This window comes from Ascaphus truei, chromosome 2 (assembly GCF_040206685.1).
Source record: "Ascaphus truei isolate aAscTru1 chromosome 2, aAscTru1.hap1, whole genome shotgun sequence".
NCBI lineage: Eukaryota > Metazoa > Chordata > Amphibia > Anura > Ascaphidae > Ascaphus > Ascaphus truei.
This window is the reverse complement of record NC_134484.1, coordinates 447,097,076-447,123,065: the sequence shown is the minus strand read 5'-3', so window position 1 is coordinate 447,123,065 and position 25,990 is coordinate 447,097,076. Positions and strand designations below refer to the sequence as shown.

Below are 25,990 nucleotides of genomic sequence, written 5' to 3'. Positions count from 1 at the left end.
TTTTTGCATTTTTGAGCATTCAAATAAGAACATTTTTGCATTTTGGTGAAGAATTCGTCCATCTCAAGTACCCAGCATACTTGCAGTGTTTTATCAAGCTATATTTTAAACAGTTACTAGTACGATGCAGCTACAGATGTAGCCGGACTTAATGTTCACGTGGCCACGAGTGCACGTGGTCTGATAGCTACTCAGAATGTGGCCGGGAAGGATTAACACTTTGGGAGGTCCCATCAAAAAGAATAGACCTCTGGCAGCGCCATTGCAGCCGCCACCTCCTCCAGGGCAGCGACTTTTTGGCGTTTCACCCGCGACCACGCAAACAGTGAACACTGGCTACATCTGTACTGAAGACGTTGAAAATTGTGTATTCCATATTACACAATCCCTAAAATGCGATTTTATAGCTTGCGCATGTGGCCCTTGTTACAGTAGTTATGTAGAAAGTTGCACAAGCTACTTAGGCAAGTTAAAAAGGGAATGTCAACATAATACAGTATTCATATTCTTCACCTTCCAACCCTACATCAGGGGTGTGCAAATTGGGGGGTGCGAAATTTTACGGGGGGGTAGGGGGAGCGCGGCGGTTGCAGAGGCCCCGCACTCTTCCCCAAGGCATTTAAATTAATTTCCGGACGTGAGGCCTCTGCAACTCGACATACCTTGATTCAGAAGGCTGCTGTGATGCGTCGCCATGGCAAGAGGTCATGTGACATCACACATGACCGTCACCATAGCAATGTGGCGTTAAATGACGCAGCAGGGTCACGTGGCATGACGTCACTTGAATCCGACACAAGAGGTGAAAGGGGCGTGAGCACGGGGGTGGGGGGTAGGAGAAGAAAGGGGGCGCAGCTCTAATAGTTTGTGCACCCCGGCCCTACATTATGTCTGGAATGTTTTAGACACCATCAAAATGTAAACAAAGTGAAAAGTAATGCTTTGAAAAATCTAAATTGAAAATGAATATAATATTAACATTTATTTTGAATATATTATATTTGTCGGTTACAAAAAGTATGCAAGTATAAAAACTGTAACTTAAATCTGTCTTTCAAAGTGCAGGATATGATTACATATTTCAATTCTATTTAACATTGTAAAATATTTTAGACCCCTTTTAGCATTAGTATTAAACTTTAAACAGATTTAATCTAAACTTGGTTTTAAAAGACGAATAGAAACACCTGAAGTTCTGAAAGAGTTAACCTTGTTTGATGAGGTTTTTCGAATTTGTTCAAGTGAAGAGTGATTGACCACGAGAAGTAAATATTGACAAAAGAAAGTCAACGTCAATTTATTTCTCCAAGGACAATAAATTATAATGTTCCTTGGAACAGAATGTAATATACATATTGTTCTGTTCATTCTGATCTCGGTTATACAATCCTTTTACTATTTCCCAAAGCACATTATTTATAAAACAAATGTAGAATACTGAAGACATTGTAGTCAGTTCCTGAAAACCCTAGACAATTATTTCATATGTAACAGTGTTTCTCCCACACGGTGGGAGATGTGGCCATCACGGATCGTGTGGTGCATGATACCTGCTGGTAACAGGAAGGTTGAGTCGTCCGCCGGTGGTAGTGGGGACACAGGACTAGGCTTCTGGGGTTCATGCCCTACATATCTCTTTAGCAGTGCAGCGCCTCCATCTGCCGTAGGCTCCAGGAACTGAAGGTGATCTCCCACGGTAGAACTATTACCTCTCCCCCAGTAAGGTCACACACCAGGCAGGAGGTATAACAACAGGAACGGTTTATTATCTCTTCTATACAGCACAGTAACAAGCAGGCTTCTGCCCGATGCAGTAACTCTCAGCTACCACTGAAGGATGGTTCCTGGACCGTCACTACAGGCCAAGGGCACCCGCAGCCATCCTAGCTCTTCCCTGCCACTCTAGCAGAGGCAGAGGTAGGGTCCACACTCCCTCTCCCCCGGAGGGAAGAGGACTGGAGAAGGCCAATAATAAGCCTCTCCTCTGTGTGACCTGCCTTCCTCAAGTGGGGAAAGGCACTCCTAAATTTAAGGCAGTACTGCCCTTAAGTACTGCCAGGAGAAGGGCATCAGGTCTGTCCCATGATTGGTCATGCCCAGGCCTGCCTGATGTCACCGCCTCCCGCTGTCACTCAAATGCAGCTCCTCGGAGAGGGAAAACCCCATATCAACTACTGGCAAGGCCTGCTTGTACCAGAGCTTACTGTTAGGAGGGAAGCAGACTAGTAGCCACAGATGGCATGGCTACACATACAAACACCAGCATTATTAACCAACAATTAGTAGTCTTACAGTATAGTCCACACTACAGTTATTAATGATGGGCATATTTGAGGGATATTGATAAAACACAATACGTTTGTGCCAGCTGGTCCCTGCATGTTAATTGCATTTATGTTACTGTACATATACTGTATCTGAAAGCTCATAAAGATCAAGTTTTGTTCCAGACAATGTCAAGGCATGATCAAATTCAGTGAACATTAGGTGTCAACTAAAGAATTCACCTAACTTTATCAAATCAGACCTACTAGCCCAGGGGTCTGAACCTTTCAAAGAAGAGACGTTTTTGTATATGTTTTCTTCTTTGACCAAAATATTGTGAGAGCCACAACTCATGCATGAATATGAATACTCCCTACAAGTATATACATACACACAGACACACTCTCCTCTCTCACCCTCCCTTCCCCCTCTCACTCAATTCTCCCCTCTCCCTCCCACACACTCACTTCTTGCCCCTCCTCCCCCTCTCAATCCCCCCTCAATTCAAGAAATTTACCCCGGGGCACCGTGAGAGGCCTGCTCTGGCCCCGTGTCGCTGGAGTGGCCAGGCGAGCGGATGCAGAAATTCAGCCTGACTTCCAGGTAAACAGGCAGGGAAGGGAGGGATTGGTTGCAGCGTCGAATGGTCTGGCCACCAGACAGAGCAACTTGGATTTACACAAAGAGCTGCATGCAGCTCATGAGCCGCAGGTTGCAGTCCCCGGTACTAGACTTATACATCCACTCAATGCCTAGAGATATTAATGGAAATTAATGTAATTAAAGAAAAATGTATGACATGACATCAGAGCATTTACATGCCCCCCTCCTGCCTTTTCCAGTAGTGTAAACTAAAAATCATAATATAATAATAAAACAACAATTTGTCCTTGCATAGTGTTGCAGTATATGCAGCACTATACTGTTCATGGTTTTTAGAAGGGTTAGAAGTTACTGTGCATGGACATGACAATGACAACACTAAGGTCATATTTATTAAGCAGTCTTCCGCTCCTGCTTCTCCCCCCGAAGAGAACGTGCGAAGCGGGTGTCAGGTTTGAGCAGCAACGATGTTTCTAAAATGTCACATTTCTCCATTTGATGTCCTGTTGTGGATGTCGGTGGCTTAAATGCGGCTGAATGTGCATACATTTTCTGCCAGTCTGCGTGTGTGGGGGATGGGGGGGAATTGAGTGTGAGAGGGGGAGGAGGAGGGAATGGAGTGTGAGAAGGGGGGGTGGAATTGAGTGTGAGGGGGGAAGTGGGATTTGAGAGGGAGGGGGATTGAGGTAGTGGGATTGAGGGAGAGGAGGGTGGTGAGAGGAGGAGGAGGGGGGAGAGTGATGAGTTCTAGAGGGCAGGGAGAGGAGGATGAGTGAGAGAAATGTAAAAGAGGGGGTAATGTGAGGTGAGTGAGAGAGAGGGGAGTGAGCAAGAGGGAGGGGAAGAGGGGGTGAAGGAGTAAAAGAGGGGGGAAGTAAGTGAGCAAGAGGGGGGTAGTGAGTGAACAATGGAGGGAGAGAGGGTGTGTAAGTGAGAGAAGGGGGAGAGGTGAGGGAGTGAGAGAGAGGGGACAAAGAGTGAGATGAGGGAGAGACAGAGGGGGGAGAGAAATATATGGGGAGTGTGAAAAAGAGGAGAGAAATAGAGGGGAGTGAGAGAGAAAGGAGGTGTGTGAGAGGGAGAGTGTAAGAGAAGGAGAGGAGGCTTGCAAGGCCACCAATATGGGGGACTGTGGCAGGACGGCCTGTAGCCGAGGTCAGGGAACAGTCCACACGTATAGTTTCAGGATAAATAAAAACGTTCAGTGGCTTTATTTCTCCACAGTAACATAACATGCGGGTACACTGTCCCTTTAACAAAATAAATCCTGCTCCACTTTGGGAGAAAAACTGACTAATAACACAGCAGACCTACTGTATCTAGCAGGCTGGCTGGCTAAACCAGAACCAAACCATAAGGGTACTTTAAGCAGTCAGTAAACAAGTGAATAATCCTTACTTTAGTTGAAGTAGTCTTTGGTGAAATCCCTCTGGCTAAGGGCTCACGCAGCAGTGTGCTTCTCTCTCTCTCTCTCTCTGGCAGCTACTGCCAGTCACATGATCCTTTATCTACCTTGCTGGCTCTCAGGTGTCAACTAAAGAGTTCTGATTTCCTAACTTCCACCTGAGTTAACCCTTATGAGTGCTGGATGAAGCACTCATACATATGTCTCCCAGGCGTAACTGATAGGGGTTGACTTCACCCTGTCACATACCTCCCCTGTTTGTGTGTGGCTAGTGTCCCACACGGCTGAAGCCCGACCCTCCACTCCTTCCCTTGACAAAAAATCAGCATTTCCATGGTCCTTTCCAGGTCTATGCTGAATATCAAAAGAGAAGGGTTGGAGGGCAATATACCACCTAGTCAACCTTGGATTTGTGTCCTTCATGGTGTTTAACCACTTCAAGGGCGCATGGTCAGTGACCAGGGTGAAGTGTACTCCGGCGACATAATGTCTCAAGGCCTCAATTGCCCATTTTACAGCGAGGCACTCCTTCTCAATAACGGAATACCTCACTTCCCTTGCGAACAGCTTCCGGCTGATGAACAGTATGGGGTGTTCAACACCATCAAATTGCTGAGACAGCACTGCTCCCAGTCCTACCTCTGAGGCATCCGTCTGGATGATGAAGGGCTCTTTAAAATCGGGGCTCCGAAGAGCGGGGCCCTCTGACAGGCACTTTTTTAGCATGTCAAAGGCGTCTTGGCACTCCCAAGACCATTTAACTTGGGTCGGGGCACTCTTTTTTGTCAGATCTGTTAGGGGTACAGATATTTCTGAAAAATTGGGGATAAACTGCCGGTAATACCCTGCTAACCCCAAAAGGGAGCGGACCTGTGTCTTTGTCTGTGGGGTGGGGACTTCCTTTATGGCGGCCACCTTGCTAGCTAGTGGCCTTACAATCCCTCCCCCAACGGCATAGCCCAAGTACTTTGTAGTGGATTTACCCAGGGCACATTTTTTTGGATTTGCAGTGAGCCCTGCTTCTCTTAAGGATGTTAGGACTGCCCTTAACCTTTTTATATGAGACTGCCAGTGTCTGCTATAGATGACAATGTCATCCAAGTAGGCCGCGGCATATGCCCTATGGGGTCGTAGTACCTTGTACATTAACCTTTGGAACGTGGCTGGAGCCCCATGTAACCCAAATGGCATAGTGACGAATTGGTATAAACCGAGAGGGGTGGCGAAGGCAGTTTTGCATTTGGATTCTTCCGCTAGAGGTATCTACCAATATCCTTTCGTGAGATCTAGGTTGGAGATATACTCTGCTTTACCAAGCGAATCAAGCAATTCATCCACCCTAGGCATTGGATATGCATCAAATCTGGATACAGCATTTACCTTTCGCAGATCCACGCAAAACCTCACCTTCCCATCTGGTTTAGGGACCAACACGATAGGGCTACACCATTCGCTGTGGGACTCCTCGATCACGCCCAATTCCAACATGTCTATTATCTCCCTCTCTACCAGGTCTTTTCGGCCCTCTGGCAATCTATAGGGACGGGACCGTACTTTTAAGCCAGGTTCTGTCTCAATCCTATGGGACACTAAATCAGTCTGCCCTGGCAGCTCAGAAAAAACATCTGGGAACTGGTCACATACATCAAGTAGGTCTGACCTTTGTTCCGTTGTTAACTGCTCTCCCATGGGAACCTGATGGTCAGTGTACGTACTACCCTTTGGAAGCTTTGGACCCAAATCCGTCTCTCCTTCCCGAGGGTGAATGAACAGCGATCTCATCGTTTTCCAGGGTTTCAGGAGGTTCACGTGGTAGATTTGTTTACCCTTCCTGGACCCTGGTTGAGAGATCTCATAGTTCACCTCCCCGGTGCGGCGGAGAACTTGGAAAGGACCCTGCCACTTCGCAAGGAGTTTACTCTCTGATGTCGGTAGTAGTAGCATTACTTGGTCCCCAGGTGGGAAGACCCTCAAGTGAGCATTTTGGTTGTACTGCCTCTCTTGATGTTCTTGAGCAGATTTGAGGTTTTCCTTCGCAAACCGACCTATCATGTCTAGGCGGTTTCGAAGGTCTATGACATACTGAAGGGTATTCTTGGAGGCGGAGGGCTCCTCCTCCCAGGATTCCTTCAGTAGGTCGAGAATACCCCGAGGTTGGCGTCCATATAGGAGCTCAAACGGGGAGAAGCCTGTGGATGATTGGGGAACTTCTCGTACCGCAAACAACAGGAAAGGGAGAAGTTCATCCCAAGCTCGCTTTTCAGTGTCCACAAACTTCCTAAGCATAGTTTTTAAAGTACGGTTAAACCTCTCTACCAATCCATCAGTCTGAGGATGGTAGACCGAGGTCCGGACGGATTTTACCTCCAATAACTTCAGGACATCCTGCATTAATTTTGCCATGAAATTTGTTCCCTGGTCAGTTAACATTACTTGGGGAAGTCCTACCCTAGAAAACAGTTCTAACAGCCTGTGAGCAACCTGTTTAGCAGTGGCTGATCTCAGAGGGAAGGCCTCAGGATACCTGGTGGCATAATCAACAACAACGAGTATAAATTTATGTCCCTTCGCAGAGGGTTCTAAAGGTCCGACCAGATCTACCCCAATTCTCTCGTATGGGACGGCTATCAAGGGCAGAGGAACCAAAGGAGCCGGCTTCTGTCCTTTTTGGCTAGTTAACTGGCATTCAGGACATGTCTCACATAGTTTCATGATGTCACCATGTATGCCTGGCCAGTAAAACCGGGACGAGATGCGGTCCGTGGTCTTATCTCTGCCCAAATGACCACCCCATGGGAGAGTATGAGCTAGGGTAAACACTGTTTTGATCAACCCTTTAGGGACTAGCATCTGTCGAATGACCTCCCCTGTTTGTGTAACCTTATTCACACGATATAGTATGTCATTCAACAGTTCAAAATGTGGAAACATTTTTACACCTTGTTCATCTATTATCTTGTTGTTGACCTGTACCACCTTCTCATATTGTCTAGCCAGAGCTGGGTCCTCCCTCTGCCTCTGACGGAAGTCAGGAAGATCCAGGTCTGGCAACACTCCCGTATCTATCTGTTCCCCACCCTGGTCATCCCCGGCCATGACCTGCAGTCCTTTGGGCTGACTAATGTTACCAAAAGCCCCAGCCTTTCTTAACCAGTCCTCTTTTTCCACACGTTTCTATTTACGTGTCTTTGGGACATGGTGTCTACGGGGGAAAATCTCTGGGGAAAAAGGGAACAAGTCTCCGGGCTTCTCCGATACCAGAGAAGTAGGCTCCGTAGGAGTAGGGGCCAACAATGTTTCGAGGTAGGGCCAGTCTCGGCCAAGTACAACAGGAGCAGGTAGCCAGGGAGCAACTCCCACTAGTAGGCTAGCCTCTTGATCCTGGATACGCAGTGTAACGTTCGCCGTCGGGTATCTCTTTGTATCCCCATGGATACACTCGATATTCCAAGGAGAGTCATAAGATAGTCTATTGCTTGGAATTAGGCCCTCTAGGATCAAGGTTTTTCCAGAGCCCAAGTCCAGCATGGTGTTTACTTTTGTCCCCTCCAGAGATGCTGGGACTAACCACGGATTGTGGTCCCCTCGGAGACAAGCTGTGGCAGTGGTTCTGCCATATGAACAGTCCATCTCCTCATCTCCTGAGTCCGCAAACTTGGTCGTCCACGGAAGCTCTCGATGGGGCTCGGTGTTTGGACCTCTCCGCTGTTGGATGGGGTCCTCCCTTCTGGTTGGTGGGGTAACTTCTCCAACGGGTGGGTGACAGGAGTACAGGTTCTCGGGGAATACTGTGGGTGGCGGCCTCCCTTGAGTGATCCAGTGGCCTCGGACCCAGGATGGGCGTCTCTGCGGAAGTTTGTACCAGGAACCCTCCGAGATGGGAAAGGGTCTTCCGATCGGGTTGACTGGATCTCCCGAGCTGGCGGGTTGTAGACCTCTCGATTGTCTGCTCTGCTGCCTCTAGTATCACCGGAAGCAACTGGTGTTTGCACCGGCCGTTCCCAGCTATCCTGTTGGGTGTCGTCGCCCAGGACGTTTTCCACCAAGCGGACCGCTGAATTCAGGGAAAATGCAGCGTGTCTTTTTACCCAGGAGCGGGAGGAGGGGGGCAGTATCTGTATCTGTATGAACTGCTCGAGCACAAACTGTTCAAGGATCTCTGCCTTGTCATGTTTTCCCGGTTGTATCCACCTGGTACATAAGTCTGGGCTACGACCCGGGGTCTGTCTCGGTTTGTATATTTGACTGTCCGGAACCGCTGTCGGTAGGTCTCTGGCGTGAGGCCTAGGCGATCCAGAATAGCAGCCTTTAGTTTCTGATAGTCCATGGCCTCGTCCACTGGAAGAGCCTGGTAGGCTGCCTGAGCTTCCCCTATGAGGAGTGGAGCCAGAGTCGTTACCCAGCGATCAACTGTCCAGCCGTGGGCTGTGGCTACCCTTTCAAAAGTGAGGAGAAATGCCTCTGGGTCTTCGTTTGGCTTCATTTTAGGCAGCATCACCGGTGGGTTATTTGGAATCCCTGGTCTGCCTGGGGTTCGGCCTTCGACCAACAGTTGGAGTAGCTTTTCCTCTCGCCGAGCCTGTTGCTCATCTTGCTGGGCTTGTCGCTCAGCTAGCTTCTCTGCTAGCTGGAGCTGTTGCTCAAGGAACTGAGAAAAAAATTTCTCCATTTTTTTTTGTGGCCCTTCAGATACAGGGGCCGTCCGACATCCCACTTCTGACACCACCTGTGGCAGGATGGCGTGTAGCCGAGGTCAGGGAACAGTCCACACGTATAGTTTCAGGATAAATAAAAACGTTCAGTGGCTTTATTTCTCCACAGTAACATAACATGCGGGTACACTGTCCCTTTAACAAAATAAATCCTGCTCCACTTTGGGAGAAAAACTGACTAATAACACAGCAGACCTATCTAGCAGGCTGGCTGGCTAAACCAGAACCAAACCATAAGGGTACTTTAAGCAGTCAGTAAACAAGTGAATAATCCTTACTTTAAGTAGTCTTTGGTGAAATCCCTCTGGCTAAGGGCTCACGCAGCAGTGTGCTTCTCTCTCTCTCTCTCTCTCTCTGGCAGCTACTGCCAGTCACATGATCCTTTATCTACCTTGCTGGCTCTCAGGTGTCAGCTAAAGAGTTCTGATTTCCTAACTTCCACCTGAGTTAACCCTTATGAGTGCTGGATGAAGCACTCAGACATATGTCTCCCAGGCGTAACTGATAGGAGTTGACTTCACTCTGTCACAGGGGCCCATGGTGAAACCTCTATCCCTGGGCCCCGGGAAAGCTGTCAGACCTTGGCCACAAGATGACACAGGTTGAAGAAGTCCCGATTTCTCAGCATTGAGTTGCACTACATCTTTATATTGCTTTCAAAGGGCAGCCCTATATAGGGAGCATTAAAAAAAACAACCATACGCTATCCCTGCAAGGTCAGAACCCAAACCTACCACAACGTTGATATTTTTGTCAAAAGGAGTGCTACTGCGATTGTGACCTCATGTATACAACCCTTACTTATGAGAATAAAAACAGATAAGTATTTAACTAAATAATTTGTCAAATTGGATGTAGCACTGAGACTTTTTATGTCTATTGTAATTAAAAACAAAACAAACAAAAAAACTATGTATTAATGTAATCGGCTTCGTGATAAAGATTAAATTCCCCCTAAAGTAACATTTTCACTCATTTGTCTATTTCCTCTAGATTCATTTAATTGTAATGTTATCTGATATTTATTGTTATTTGCCATTATTTCTTTATATGCTGCCATCATTAGTCACCAATGCATCAAAAGGGAAAGAGTCTGGATGAACTCCCTGCATATACCGTGCAACAGTTCAGAAAGTTATCACAAACGTTGCTATGTACAGATCAGAACAACACATTAAAGCATTTAGTTACTATAGACATTGAAAAAAATATTTTAAAATAGTGATTTCTTTGCAAATGGTGTTAATCACCTACAGTACGTTTAACCTATTGAACATGACACAGCCATTAGTTCCCTTTGGTCCTGGGACGGACTCCCACTTCAAGTGTCTCTTATTTTATTTAATCCCACACATTCAAAGGCCGGCCCACCTATTTTCAGCATTAATGGTACTCTAGGTTTCATCTTTAATCATAAAACAGATTCCTATTGCCAGGTATGACCTGTTCTTCGTCAAGAGTTGATGCAGGGTATCACATTGCAGATCCCTGTTAACTGCAATTGACTTAAATGGTAGTTAACCCAGGAATGTGAAGATTGATGATATTCATACAGTACTTAGTATACTCTGCTTGGTTTGTTAAGTCTAATCATTACATTGACTACACTGTCCAAGCAAGGAAACTCAGTTCAATATACTAAACACTAAATACTAAAGAACTCACTTCTATTATCTCTTATATGTCTTCCACTATGCTACCTAGATTTATTCCGGCAGTCCATTCTGTCCGTTTGCTTTAGGGTCTGGTGCCTATGCTGTATATCTCGCCATTTATTTATTCAAATGCATAACATATATTGTGAGGTTCAGTCCCAAGTAAAGAAGAATAAATAAGTATTCATTCTGCATTCTTAAACTGGTAAAAAAAAAAAAAATTAAATCAACAATGCTGTTCATGTTATTACAAACTGAAAAAAGAGGATCTCTAAAATAAAATGATGAAAAAAACAATTGGTATAGTACACAAAAAAATGCTAAATCAGTTTGTTTGAGAAGCTTGATAAGCAACCTATATACCGTAGGGAATTTAGGCAGCAAGACACGATTAAGTAATTTTTATTTGATCACCTTACCATGAGCTGCACGATATGCACATCCTAAACAAGCCGAATTAGCTGTGGCAATTGTGTACACAGGAGCATTGAAAACATCTGACAAGACCTACAAATGTGGAATAGATGACAAAAAATTGATTTGTAGCATAGATTTCCAAGACTGTCCCAGTGCTCAAAACCCTTCCAAATAGAACTACTGAAATGAATAGCACCAGCGCAGTATCGTCAATGGGATCCAAACATTCTTTCCACCATGGCGTAATTGTGCTGGCTCTGCTCCATCAACATTTATTTAGTCCTTCTAGTAGCCCTAAGTGAATTCAATATATTTCTTACATTTACAACATCACTCCTAGAATGATCAAACAAAACCTTTCCGGCTCCTAATGCCTAATTACCACCATCACTACTACTACCATTAATTAGTCATGTACAAAACTAATGATGTATTTTTTCAATTACATCTTTATTGTTCTCCCTCACATTCGTAGCTATGTTTTCTCTTCCACATCTCTCAATTCCTCTCTACCTTTTTTCGTCTTGTCCTGCTTTTTTTATCCCTCTCTGTTCATCAGCTTCTTTGGAGCTCGGTCCTCTTGCCACCTCTCTCCCTTTATTGTTTAAAGGATGGGTCCCTCTTAGGACCAAAGTGTACTTGTGGCAGTGATACAGTTAAGGGGTTACACATAAGGGTTAATGACTTTTTTGAAAAACCAGACACCTGTATTTTTAATCATTTTTTTAAAGTAATCGTGTATTATGTAGTGAGTAATATTAGGGGGGGGGGTTTGATTTCCTCTGGCTGTTTTTGTCTAATATCAATGTATATTCAACAAGCGTTTGTACAACCAACCCCCCTCTCTCCTTTTCCCCCCATTATAACTTAAGAGAGAGCCAAAAAATATAACACTTGACTGACAAACACTATCCAATTCAGCGACCCATAGGAAATACAATTTGTAATCAATTACTTTCCAGAAAAACAAAAGAAGAAAGATCTAAGCTCATTATAGATTGTAGAAAAGACTTTGACATCCCTTTGCTGTCTTGTTAAGTTCTCTTAGGGCTCCACAGATGTGGCCATATAAACACATATTTCTATAGTTCTATCCAGATGCGGGACTAGGTGGGGTGGAAGGTGTGGCGAGCGAGGCAGCTGACTAGGGTGCAGGCTCTTAGGTGGCACAGATCAGGCCAATGGAGGAGGATAGCGGCAGATGAGAGTGGTGGTGGCATAGGACAGTAACGGAGGATGAGGATGGTGACGGCAGAGGAGGGCAGCGGAGGATGGAAATGGTGGGAGTGGAAGCAGCCCACCCTGGGGGGAAGCCCACCCCAGCCATCCAATCCGGAAGACAGTCACAACGTCCGGTGTCTGTTTCCACGACAAACGCCCCCCGTTCCACAGGTAGGGACTGGGCACTTTTAACTAAGAGGAGGGGAGCCGAGAGACAATGGGGAGAGGGAGAGAGAAAGGGGAAAAGGGATGAGAGAGAAAGGAGGGGAAAGACAGAGTGGGAGGAGAGAAATAAATAGGGGAGGGAGGGTGAAGGGGTGGAGAGAAAAGGGGGGGGGAGAAAAAGAAGGGAGAGAAGAGAAATAGGGTGGACAGAGAGAAAGGGAAGTGAAAGGGGAGAGAGAGAAAGAGGTAAGATAGATAAAGGGGGGAGAGATATAGAGAAAGTGGGGAAGTGAAAGGGATAAGATGTGGAAAAAGGGAGGAGAGAAGGGGGCAAGAGAGGTATAGTGAGGAAGAGGGGAGATAGAGCAGGGGGAAAGAGAGGTAGAGTGGGGAGAGAGAGGGTTCTATAAATTGGGGTGGGGGGGTGGAGGCACAGTTGGTGGAATTTGCCCTGGGCGCAAAAATACCTAGTTCCGCCTCTAGTTCTATCTGTGATTGTAAGGGTTCCAGTCCAGTGTTTTGCTGGAACTTGCTGTTGTGGCCATTTTGGTTCCTGGCAAACTTCTTCCTGAACTTGGTAATTGGATGCACCTGTTCTAGGGCTTTAAACAGCAGTCAGTGACACCCAGACCCGGCCCGGTCATGGTATTCTATCCCATGTGTTCCTGGCCCTCTTAAGTTCTTGTTCCTGTGCATTCCCTGTTGCCGACCCCAGCCGATGACCCCTACCACCTCTCCTGTGCTGCCTGCCTTGACCCCAGACTATTATCCTGACTTTGCATCTTTGCGCCTGCCTTGATCTCTGCCTGCATCCTGACTATGACTGCGCAAACAGGACTCCCACCCCTGGCTCTGGTTGGTGATCAGATACCCCAACCTCAGCTCTGCGGGTCCGCATCCTATCGGAGATGAGCATCGTTATAGTGATATTCTAAATTCCCTGCAAATAACTGATCTGGTTGCTTGCCGAGACAGTCAAGTCTGGAGGTGACCAGTGTGTGGGTGACCTTCAGCAGGTCTTTTTCATTAAGGAGAGGCAATAGTCTCTTAATGGAGCGGAGGTGGTAGAGGCAAAACTTGACTGTCTGCTCGATTTGCTCTTCCATTGCGGGATTACAGTACTATCAATTGTGATGCTCAGACTTTTCAGTCTTGAATGGTGCTCTAGAGTGGTTTTGAATTTGGATGTTTCTCATGTCCTTCAGTTTATTGTTTTAATTTTGGCTTCCTATGATGATACTCACAGTTGTGGCCACTTGCTTGACAACATCATGCAGATAAGTAAATATCTGGCAGAACACAACTGTGTATATGCAGATATGAGGAGGATTGTTACTACGAACCATTTAGTAAAATTATACAGTATTAAAAAGTTGTTGATGTTACAGAATACGGTTTTGTACTGTAATTGTTCCGCTCAGCTGCTGGTGGTAAATGTGATGTATTTCTGCACTGTGTTCTGCAAGTCCCTTTAAGACGAAAAGGTTCAATATAACATTTTAATGACCCTGGTATGAAAAGTTTGACAGCTGGAAAATTAGCTCTAGAAACATATTGCTTTTTCCTTAGTGCTCCCTGGATTTGGTTTTGTAATAAAACTCAGTACCCTAATATTAAATCTCATGTTTCTCACATTCATAATATTCCACCCACGACTACTGATGCCTACGCAGTCTTTTTACATACAGTAATAAGGTACAAAGCTGGTCTTATCTATGGATACAGGTGTTGTAAAACAAACAGAAGATAAAGAAAATGAATACTTTGATGAGCCAGACCTACTAATTGCATTATTAGGTACCCACATAAATACAGTACATATCCAAAATTCACCTGCTACCCAACCGAAACCACAACCTAAAATAGTTTATTTCATTCACGTTCATTGGCAAATAGTGCTTTATCTATTTACATATTTACCTGCAGAATATCTAGATTGCGTGAAGCCCCACCAGTAGCCAAAATTCTTGTTTGCGGCACTAAAATAAGAAAAATATCACATTAATTACTGTATATTTTCCAAGACACCACAGTGAAGAGCTAAGCATTAAATGTATTGTTTGAGTAAGGCCGGGATTCATTAAGCCACGATGCAGGATATCGCATTACAATCTGGCATACTTGGCAATGGCGGTTACTGCCAGATCAGGGTGACCTTCCGCAGGTCTTCTTCTATAAGGAGAAGCTTTCGTCTCTTTTTCTTCATCATGGCTTACAGCGTACAAGGGTTCTAAACTCCAGTCCTGAAGACACCCCACAGTTCAGGTTTTCAGGATATCCCTGATTCAGCACAGGTGGCTCAATCTTGACTGAGCCATTGATAGGACCGGCTTCAGCACAGGTTGCTTATCGACTGAGTCACTGACTGAGCCACCTGTGCTGAAGCTGTGATATCCTTAAAACCTGTCCTGTTGGGGGGTCTTGAGGACTGAAGTTGAGAACCTCTGGCTTAGGGATCTGCGGACTAGAAGGGATGTACAGAAGACTAAATGAAACAGTTTATCTTAGTTTATCTCTTGCATAGCCCATCCTCTAGTCCCAGCAGAATCCAATCCTCTGGCATCCTACCTGACATTTTCAGTGACCATGCAATAGTGTACTGTGTAAGGAAAATCAGATCACCCCAATCAAGCCCTAATGTTCTAGTCACTAGAACATTTAAGAGATTTAACACACAACAGTTTCTGGCTGATCTTACCAGCTGCGCTTGGTACAGAATCGACTTTATCCCCGGCCCCCATTCTGCGCTCGACTATTTCCAATCCGAGTTCTTAAAACTGTGATACCCATGTTCCTCTATGCAGAATAAGAGTACGTGGAGCTCACCTTCCGTGGGTTACAACCGACTTTATATCGCTCTACCATCTTAGGGATGCCTTGTGGAAAAGCTACAAAGTAACTGGCACTACTAAGGAGCTTAATAACTACAGATGACTGCGGAATATGTGCACAAGGCAAACAAGGCATGCAAAAGCACAATATTACTCTGACATTCTTCATCAGAATCCATCAAATCCAGCTAACTTCTGGAAGGTTATCAACAATATATTCCAGCCTTCTAGCCATCAACAACCATGTAATATCATTAAGGAGGATATTACCCAGGCAAATCCCACTGACATTGCAAATGCATTCAATGAATACTTTGTGGGGTGTGCTACTAATTTATTAGCGAAACGCAACCCGAACTACATACATGAGCCTCATTCTGGGAGTACCACTATAGTCCCACCCTCTGTTAACACTACCCACAGTTTTCAATGTGTCTCAGTATCTGAAGAGGAGATTACGCAAGTACTCCTCAAATTAAAACTAAGCAGCCAATGTGGACCTGACTTACAGCAATCTAAGTGTTGAGGTGCTGTGTTGTGTGTGTAGAGCTGCTGTATGTGTGTGTGTGTGTGTGTGTGTCAGTGTCAGCAGCAGTGTTTATGGGTGTAGCAGCAGCAGTGTGTGTGTGGTGTGCTGTGCTATTGTGTTGTATGTGTGTGTAGCAGCAGCAGAGTTTGTGTGTAGCAGTAGTTTGTGCGTGTGTAAAGCTGCTGTGTTGTATGTAGAGCTGCTCTGTGTGTGTGTTTGTGTGTGTAGAGGTGCTGTGTGTGTGTGTGTGTGTGTGTGTGTGTATGTTTCAGTGTCAGCAGCAGTGTTTATGGGTGTAGCAGCAGCAGTGTGTGTGTGTGGTGTGCTGTTTTGTATGTGTGTTGCAGCAGTAGCGTGTGTCTGTAGAGCTGCTGTGTTGTGTGTTGAGCTGCTGTGTGTGTGTGTGTGTGTGTGTGTGTGTGTGTGTGTGTGTGTGTGTGTGTGTGTGTGTGTGTGTGTGTGTGTGTGTGTGTGTGTGTGTGTGTGTGTGTAGAGGTGTTGTGTGTGTGTCTGTGTGACTGTGTGTGTAGTGCTGCAGTGTGTGTGTGTGTGTGTGTGTGTGTGTGTGTGTGTGTGTGTGTGTGTGTGTGTGTGTGTGTGTGTGTGTGTGTGTGTGTGTGTGTGTGTGTGTAGAGGTGTTGTGTGTGTGTCTGTGTGACTGTGTGTGTAGTGCTGCAGTGTGTGTGTGTGTGTTTGTGTATACACAGAGGGGGCCGCAATGTGTGGATATAGATAGCTGCCATGTAAGCGTATATAGAGGTGGTTTAATGTATTTACCATTTTATTTTTTTAAATTTTTTATAACTTGTATTTTATTGAAAAATGCATGCATGTTATACAATATGAGATAACACTATACAATAAAAAGGGGGGAGGGGGCGGGAGGAGGTGTAGGAGGTAGGGGAGGGAAGTGAGTAGGCGCTGTCCCCATCGAGAGCTACCGGCTTATGTCAGTCGCTATATAACTATACAAAAGTGTCTATTATTTATGAAAAAAGCCTACATTTAGCCAATCCAGAGGTAAAAGTGACAAAGGCGCTCCAACGCTGGATCCTTTCCATATGATGGTATATGTAATATAGGAAGGTGACGAGCACACTAGGCAGTGCACTCAGAATAGAATTCACTTAGATGCACACCACATACACGAAAATATAACCTTTATTGACATTACATAAAACATATATTACCGATAATGTAGGTGTAACCAAGATTAAAAGTGGATTAAATTAAATATGACGACTGTCTTCCATCTACTCTAGATATAAGCCGCTGAATAGCAAATGATGCTAATAATCTAGGAGATATAAGGCAGATACAGCCGTGGTATAGGTAAACCACCTAGGACCAAAGCTAAGTTAGCACCTATAAATCCCATATATTGATAATAACAGATAGGTGCACAAAGTTACAATCATATGTTGGGAGCTCACTATATAGAGAGTAAGGTTGGAAAAGTCCTAATAACAGACTACTGCTCCTAATAAGGTGGTAATACTAGGTCAAATACACATAGTGATTGTCATAGATATAGTGTGATCCAGACAGAGACTAGAGGTGTATGCAGCAGAAAAGGTAGAACTCCCTAGGAGAGCAGGTTAATGTGGCAAAGCCTAATATCCTGACCCAACACTGCACCAGAGTCACACAGAAATCACTGCAGATGTTATGAGCCTTAGGCATCGCACATATATAGACAGGCACAGCAAGTAAGTGCCAGTTAAACCCACACTCAAACTATGAAAGTGTAACTGTTGGTCAGCTGTAGATTCGTCACTATTAAATAAAAAGACTTCCAAGTAGGAGTCTTACAACATCACTACGTGCCCTACGCACGTTTCCCTCCAGCTATGGAGCTTTCTCAGGGACATTTTTGCAAACGAAGAAAGGCGAAGCTATTTATAGGGGCTGATTGCATTGACACACTAATCGCAGCTCCGCGCATGCGCAGATCAATGATTAAGGAGTTGTAAAGAGGTTTACCCTGCGCATGCGCATATGTCGCTATATTACGGTGGAAATTCTAACTTTTGAATGGATCAATGCACACATACCAGGAGTAGAAAGTCGCTGGACAAATAATATCCAAACGCATAGCTCGTCCAGACTCACCTACACCGCAATGTTGGTCAGCTGCAGATATCGCTACTACTGCCAGTGCGCATGCGTGATAACTCAGTCTCTGCTGCTATTGCCTGAGACGTAATGCGCATGCGTCGCCTGATAGGATAGAATTTAATGCCGAGTGGAGAATAACTCTCCTCCACATACCAAACATTGCTGAGTTGCCTCTAAGGATCTTTGCGCATGCGTGACCGACATAGTAGTACTTCATAACAATTGGTAACAGCACGCATGCGTGTCCTGATAGCTGAAAATGCAGTTTGGCGTATAGTGAAGGGGAGTGTAGGGGGGGGGGGAATATGATGTACCATGATGGTACATTACTTATGAACATACGTAGTTCCTCCATACCTCCATCATTTACCCCACCTCTTGGCCAGAAATGCATAATAAATAATCAGCTAACGGTGTGTTATAGAAGCAAGGTTGCCTGCACCCTCTTCTTATTTGCAAAAACGTAATGATGTCAGTACAGAGTGAATGTGTAACGGTCAAATGATGCGTGTATAAAATATATCCAATAGCCATCTACATAGCAATATAACACGCATCATATGGTTACATTGGAACAAAATCTTAACATAGGCATTACCCAATGGCAATATAGTCACTAATATAGGAATAGTATACGTAAATATAGTTGCAACGTTGTTAGTAAATACCAAGTGCGGGGACAAAGCTTAAAAAGAGAACAGCATCCAAAGGGGGAGGATACATAAGGATGTTGAACTGTAGTTCACAGATACAGCAGCAAGAACAGGAGTTGAAGAGACTCAAGCCAAACAATAATGTTAGATTGATTCAAATAAAAGGAGTAAAGGTGAAGCCTTCATTAAGCCCATTCGGGCTACGTGTTTAAGTTTGTAAATCCATTCCGCCTCTATGCGTAGCAGCATCTGATCAATGTTGCCACCTCGAGCGGGGCATCTAAGGTGGTATATACCCATAAAAGTAAGGCATTTCACATCACCACTGTGAAACTGAGTAACGTGCCTGGCAACTGGGGTGTCATTAGCATGTTTGATGGAGTTAACGTGTTCTAATATTCTTCTGCGCAGTTGCCTAGTGGTCTTTCCCACGTACCTCTTCCCACAAGTACAGGTGATGAGATAGATAACATCTGTGGTTCTACAGTTGATAAAAGAATCTACTTTAAAGTTATAGGTGTTATCGTGATTCGCAAACGTTTTAGCAATAATAACATGTTTGCAGGCCTTACATCCCTGGCAGCGAAACATACCGTTCACGGGACTCAACCAATTTGCTACCTTTGGTCGTTGATAGTGACTATGAACTAAAATGTCACGTAGATTTTTGGAACGTCTACTAGTAATTGTAGGTCTCGGTCCTAGGACCTTAGCCAAATCCTCATCAGTCAAAAGGAGATACCAATGGCGGGCAAATAGCTTTTTGATTGCCCACCATCTCTTATTATAGGTACCGATGCAGCGTATAGTCGAGTCCTGCACTTTAGTTGTGTTGGAAGTAAGCAGAGATTCTCTATTACTGTGCAAGGCCCTATGATACGCACGGTTAAGCGTTCTAATATTATAACCGCGACTTAAGAACCGATCTCGTAACTCTTTAGATTGATAGATGAACTCTTGTGTGGTGGAACAGTTCCTCCTTAACCGGAGATATTGCCCTGTTGGTATTCCAGCAATGAGACTAGATGGATGTTGACTCTGTGCAAGTAGTAGGCTATTAGTAGCGGTACTTTTCCTGAATACCTTAGTTTGGATATTAAAGTCAGAGTCGACATAGATATTTAAATCCAAAAAGGTGATAGATTCAGAACTTAGCATGGTCGTTAGTCTTAAATTGAGGTTGTTGACATTAAGGCATTTGACAAATTCCTGAAGGAGTAATTGAGGACCCTCCCACAACAATAGAATGTCATCTATGTATCTGATCCATAAAGTAAAATGGTCAGTATACATAGATAATTCGTCCGAGAATACGTGAATACGTTCCCACCAGCCCAGGTACAGATTCGCATATGTTGGTGCACATGCAGTGCCCATAGCTGTACCCTGGGTCTGGTGGTAGTATTTCCCGTCAAACACAAAATAGTTATGTGTTAGTATGTAGCGCAATAAGTCCAGGACAAACTTATTATGTTTGTCAAATCTAGGGCCTCTAGAAGACAGGAAGTACTCAACAGCAGCTATACCATTCTCATGGATAATAGATGTGTACAACGATTCTACGTCTAGACTAACGAGAATGGTATTGGGGGTGATATTGATCCCATTAAGTCTGTTCAGAGTATCTTTAGTGTCTTGCACATATGATGGCAGACTAGTTACAAAACACCGAAGGACCTTATCAATATACACACTACTTCCCTCTGTCAGGCAGTTGTTACCTGAGACAATAGGGCGTCCAGGTGGGTATCGCTGTTTTTTATGTACTTTAGGCAGTGTATAGAATGTTGCCACAGTTGGTGATTTAGAGTACATAAAATCATATTCCTGTCTGCTGATCAGATCCATGTCAAGGCCTTTGTGTAATATCGCGAGTAAGTCTTTTTTGTATTGTGATGTTGGACTGCTCGCCAGGACTTCATAACACTCCCTATCGCTCAAAAGTCTCAGATTTTCTTTTACGTAAGCATCGGTATCTTGGATAACGATGTTACCGCCTTTGTCAGATGGTTTAATTGTGTACATGGTGTTTGACAGAAGTTCCTTTAGGCCACTTCTCTCTTTGGCTGTCAAGTTATTTGCTGTTTTACATTGTGTAGGCTCAGCTTCAAGATCCCTGGTTACACACGAGACAAACAGATCCACAGCAGGACAAATACTTAATGAAGGTGTAAAATGACTTTTCTTTTTGAGGTTCGTAAACGGGCCAATGATGTCACTATCAGTAGATGTACTTTGTTCGAGCAGCATAATTAAATCATCCAGATTTTGCCTATCTTGTAAGCTCAAGCTAGCGACTTCATCACTAGACCGTTTAGAATGAAATTTGTGTAGTAATAGTCTCCTCCCAAAAAGATTTAGATCCTTCACCCACTCAAACAAATTAAAGTCGGACGTGGGTGAAAAGGATAGACCCTTCTTGAGTAAACTCAATTGCTCGGGGCTGAAAATATGTTTAGACAGATTGAAAATCTGTAGTGAGTCGGTGACAGTATCAGTTGGTATTACTGGCTGGGAACTAACGGTATTTTCCTTTCTCTTAGGGTTCTTTTTTCCCCTACGGACTCTGCGTTTAGTTGTACCTGGGCTAAAAAACCCACCTTATTTGCCTTGGTGGCCTTTCTACCCCGTCCTCTCCCAGATCCACGCATGTTGGAGGTGGATGGTTCCCCATCTGATACATCAGTCTCAGAGGTGGAATACTCAGAAAAATTTGGCCGTCTCCTGGATCTAACTGGATATTTGTACACAGTGTTCGTTTCATAGTCTTCACTATCACGCAGGAATTTTCTATGTTTTCGCTCCTTTAACTCCTTTTTAAATTTAACCATGTTCAATTCTAGTTGACGCTCGTGCTCCTCAAACTCCTGTAATTTGTTATATTTACTAATATCTTTTAAACTAATGTCCAGATCTTTATTAGTAGTCTCAAAACGTGTATTTTCATACTCAATTAGTAGAGACATTAGTTCTTTAGAACAATTAGATAATGTATCTTCCCATTTTTTAATGAAGTCAGTTGAAGTAATATGATATGCAGGGCTCAGCTTCAATCTGAGTCCTCGAGGGATCATATTATGTTGTATGTAATTCTGCAGGCTGGTGATCTCCCACCAGACTCGTGTCTTGGTTCTCAAAAGCTTTGTAACATTTCTAAAATAATTAACAATATCAGGTTCACCCTCTGTGGCTGCTAATGGTTCTTAGGTAAAAATACTTTTAGCTTCTTCATGCCAACTAGAGGTGTCCATACTACTAGTTAGAAACCCCACCATGGTATGTATGGAGCTAGGATCAACCGCCAAGAAGGGGCTAAAAGAAGATACCCCAGTAATAACGACTGGGTGGGACTGGGGGATATTCTGATTGATGCTTGTAGTAAAGTCCCCAAACAGACCAATAATCCCTGAAGGGTCAGATAAGGGCTATAAACCCAGTCAAACCCTCATTGGGATGGATCCTGGACTCACAATAAGTATTTGAAGAGAATAATTAATGATACCCCCTGTCCTATCCTGTTTAATTGTATATTACATATACCATCATATGGAAAAGATCCAGCGTTGGAGCACCTTTGTCACTTTAACCTCTGGATTGTACTGTGTATAGTGATGGCAGCTCGTGTCTATTAAGGATTCAGACATATATTTTTTATTTGGAGTGGGTCCCAATTCTCCACTCATGTGGGGTTTTTCTTCTTAAATATTTTCATGAACTAAACACGGTATCTCACTTTGAATTCGTGTATTATCCATCTATAAAATGGAAGAAACTGGCAATTCGCAAGAATCCAAGTCCCCACCAGGTTTTGCATTGAGCTGTCGCTATGATATCTTAAAAAGGAAAAAAGCTTCACAAGTGTTTGACAATATCGTTGATATGGATACTAATTACATAGCAGATTTAAAAATCCACTTCCAGAAACTAGAAAAATTATTGATCTTTCGAACCAGAGCATGGTGGGATGCCGTGGCTTTGGAGAATTACCTTAAAGTTAAAAGGATCCCGAGGGGCCTACGAATAAGAAAGGCACCAACCTTTGGGTTCCAAAGTAAAGAATTCGAGGAGAAGCGGATAATAGGTCTGAACACTTGTTCTCTTAGTCTTATGGAACTTATTGTTCAAGAGAAATTAAAAGAAAAAGATACATTGGATGTGCAGATAACAGAACTACAGGAGAAATTACATAGATACAAAGAGATGGATGGTTTTAAAAATTATGACAGAATATTACTAAGGACAATAGAAGATATTGAGAGGGATATAATGGCCAAAAAGCAGAGCAAATTTGACCATGACAAGACTGACTACGATAAGAAGCAGGTATATAGCTGGCAAAGAGTAACCCAGTGTCCTGATCGGAAATATGGTACCCCCAAAGATAATTGAACATTCAGATAAACTCCTAGGAAATCCATCTTGAAGGGTAGAAGTGACCAGCAAAGTGGGGAATCAGAAATATCAGACGTAGAACCCTCTTCCTCTCATGCAGTTTCATTTGTGGATGTAGATGATCAAGCTGGAACTAATTCACGAGAGTCAGTTAGACAGAAGAAAGATTAAGGTTTTATCCAAGGTGGTTACCATACGAGATCCGACTTATCAACGCACAACTTAAGAAGTACACAACAGTCACAAAAGAACTTTGCTCTCTTTCAAAAAAACGACAGGGAACGAGGAGGGGAAAAAAAGTGGAAGGAAAACGAAAGCCTCAAAAGAGAAGGAAAAAAGATCATTAATCAATATTGACAATACTAATAATGTGATCAATCTGTCTCGGGAGGTACTATCAGTGGCAGAAATGTCATTGTTAAATAAGGGTCTTAAATATGCACCTAATGCGGACCTCAATCTGTTTGAAACAGTTATAGATGTCCGCAAATATATGCGCAAATTTACCCTAAAAAACAAATTTCATCAAAAAAATTTAGATAATGTTTCATTTTCTGCCATTGATGGTCCTCATTTGAATACAGATAGAGATTCAGCTCTCATTTCTAATCCTATAACACCAGGTCCATCTCTTCCTGTTTGTCCTCCTGTGGCTCGTCTGTCTTCCTTCAGGGAATTTTGTACCCTGAGGGACATGGACGAGCTATTGGTGGAGCAGGATGAACAGATGGACATTACAGACACTCAGTTCTTCAGTGACTGGAATTCACATTTAAAGAGAAAATCTATCTTTAATCCTACGTATGCAAAGGGTCCCTTTATTACTATGTTTGAGAATTTGGTCATCAGAGGCCTCAGGTTATTGTCACAAGGTTTCACATTTGGGCAAGGTGGTCGGGACAACCTTACCAAGGAGGAAATGTTGGCGATGAGGTCTTTACAGAATAATCAGACATTGGTAATCAAAAATGCAGACAAGGGGAGGGGGGGGGGCCTGGTGGTGCAGAGTAGGACGAATTATATTGAAGAGGCTTATCGCCAACTGAGAGATTCTTCCTCCTACTCTGTACTCCCGCGGGACCCAACCAGTCTATTTATGAAATCTTTACTGGATCTTTTAGAATTAGATAGACTTACCAATGTTCTTTCAAAACATGAATTTGACTTCATCTTCAGCCCTACCCCGGTTGTCCCGATGTTTCACCATCTCCCAAAGATCCACAAGACTTTGGTCGACCCTCCGGGCCGGCCAATAGTCTCCAGCATAGGATCTTTGGGAGATGGTCTATCACGTTATGTAGACAAATATTTACCACCCTTTGTTAGAGCTCTGGCCTCCTTCATCCTCGACTCTGGGGACTTACTACAACAAATCCAGGAGATCAAATGGGATCAATCATATGTATGGGTCACACTTGATGTGACCTCTTTGTATACAATAATTAGACATGAGTCAGGGTTGGCAGCAGTCAAGAATTTCTTGGAGGGTGTTCACCTCCATTTTTTAAGATGGCTTAATAAAGAAGATTTTTTATATGTTCATTTGGGACCCATTCTTGGCTGTGCGCCAGTTTTTCTTTTGTTTGTTTTTGAAGATACATTTAGCCTATAATAGTAATAATCCCCTCAGAACAGGGCATTACTGGCCAATAATGCCCTGACTGGATTAAAGCCTTCAACTCTACCAGCCAGGGCATTATTGGCCAGTAATGCCCTGTTCTTTGGGGATTATTACTTAATTGATGCATCTGATCTGCACCATGTTTGCCCTATCTTTCTCACCCTGAGGGAATACACCACTCTAACAGAAGACAAGGTCTTACCATCTATCACAGCCTGGAGAAAGGTCCTATTTATACTTACCTCTGGTAAGTAGAAATTTCATACGAGCCAAGTTGTATAGCACAAGCTATCTGTCACATCAGAAGTGCACTACATTTTAATTTTTCTTTTTTGGGATATAATCGCGCTCCCCCTGGAATTTGTGGAGATATACGGGGAGGGGGACTTCGGAAACAAGTCCTCACCAGAGGTTTATAAGCCATTTTTATACCCATCCTAATCACTGTACAGGCATACCCCGGTTTAAGGACACTCACTTTAAGTACACTCTAGAGTAAGGACATATCGCCCAATAGGCAAACAGCAGCTCGCGCATGCGGCTGTCAGCATGTCCTGAACAGCAATACCGGCTCCCTACCTGCACCGAAGCTGTGCGCATGCGGGGAGACTGTAGAGCCTGTTACAAATGCTTTATATACATCAGTTATGCACGTATATGATGATTGCAGTACAGGACATGCATCGATAAGTGGAAAAAAGGTAGTGCTTCACTTTAAGTACATTTTCGCTTTACATACATACTCTGGACCTATTGCGTACGTTAATGCGGGGTATGCCTGTATATAAATATACTATTCACCATAACACTTTAAAAAACTATTATTAAGTCTTAATCACTGATTTATTTAACTTTATGATACACTGTGTAGTAAGCGCCGTCCAAAATCACTGTGTGGTGGACACAGACTATGACACATCTCATTATAATCTGTGCACCATGTGACTCCTCTCCAACTCCTCCAACTGGCACTTCCCAAGGTGCGAACTGGGACAGACGGGGCAGATGGGGCAAAATGCTTTGATACATACTGTAGGTAAGGGATGAAAATGTCCTGGTTTTTCTCCAACATCTTGATACGCAGAGCTCTATGCAGGGGGGTTTATTATACTTCCGGCATGGTTAAGGCATTTTATAGTAGTAGAAGAGGAAGAATGGCCTCAAGGATAGATTTGTGTATATATGCAAAATGAAAGTGATGCACAGACCAATAAACTCTGCTAGTTATTTGAAACCATGCTGGTCAATGATCTCCTTTTTCTCTTTCTTTCTTTGCTCTTTCATTGGCATCATATGGGGTCTGCATCAATTTTTAAACCTGCTGTTTTTCTTTTCAGTTGACAGTACAAACGTTATTTGAACTTGCTTCTCTTACGGCCAATTAACGTTGGATCGGGTGTGAT

General features: G+C 43.8%; 1 protein-coding gene across 1 annotated transcript in view; it reads right to left on the bottom strand.

Moving 5' to 3' along the window:
* Nucleotides 1-25,990, bottom strand: part of XYLB (xylulokinase) — a 195,360-nt gene that overhangs the window by 36,799 nt on the left and 132,571 nt on the right. The window contains exons 16-17 of the mRNA XM_075589153.1: nucleotides 14,364-14,422; nucleotides 11,060-11,147 (exon numbers count right to left, since the gene is read on the bottom strand). Coding sequence (XP_075445268.1) covers nucleotides 11,060-11,147; nucleotides 14,364-14,422 — 147 coding nt within the window. The remainder of the gene's footprint in view (nucleotides 1-11,059; nucleotides 11,148-14,363; nucleotides 14,423-25,990) is intronic.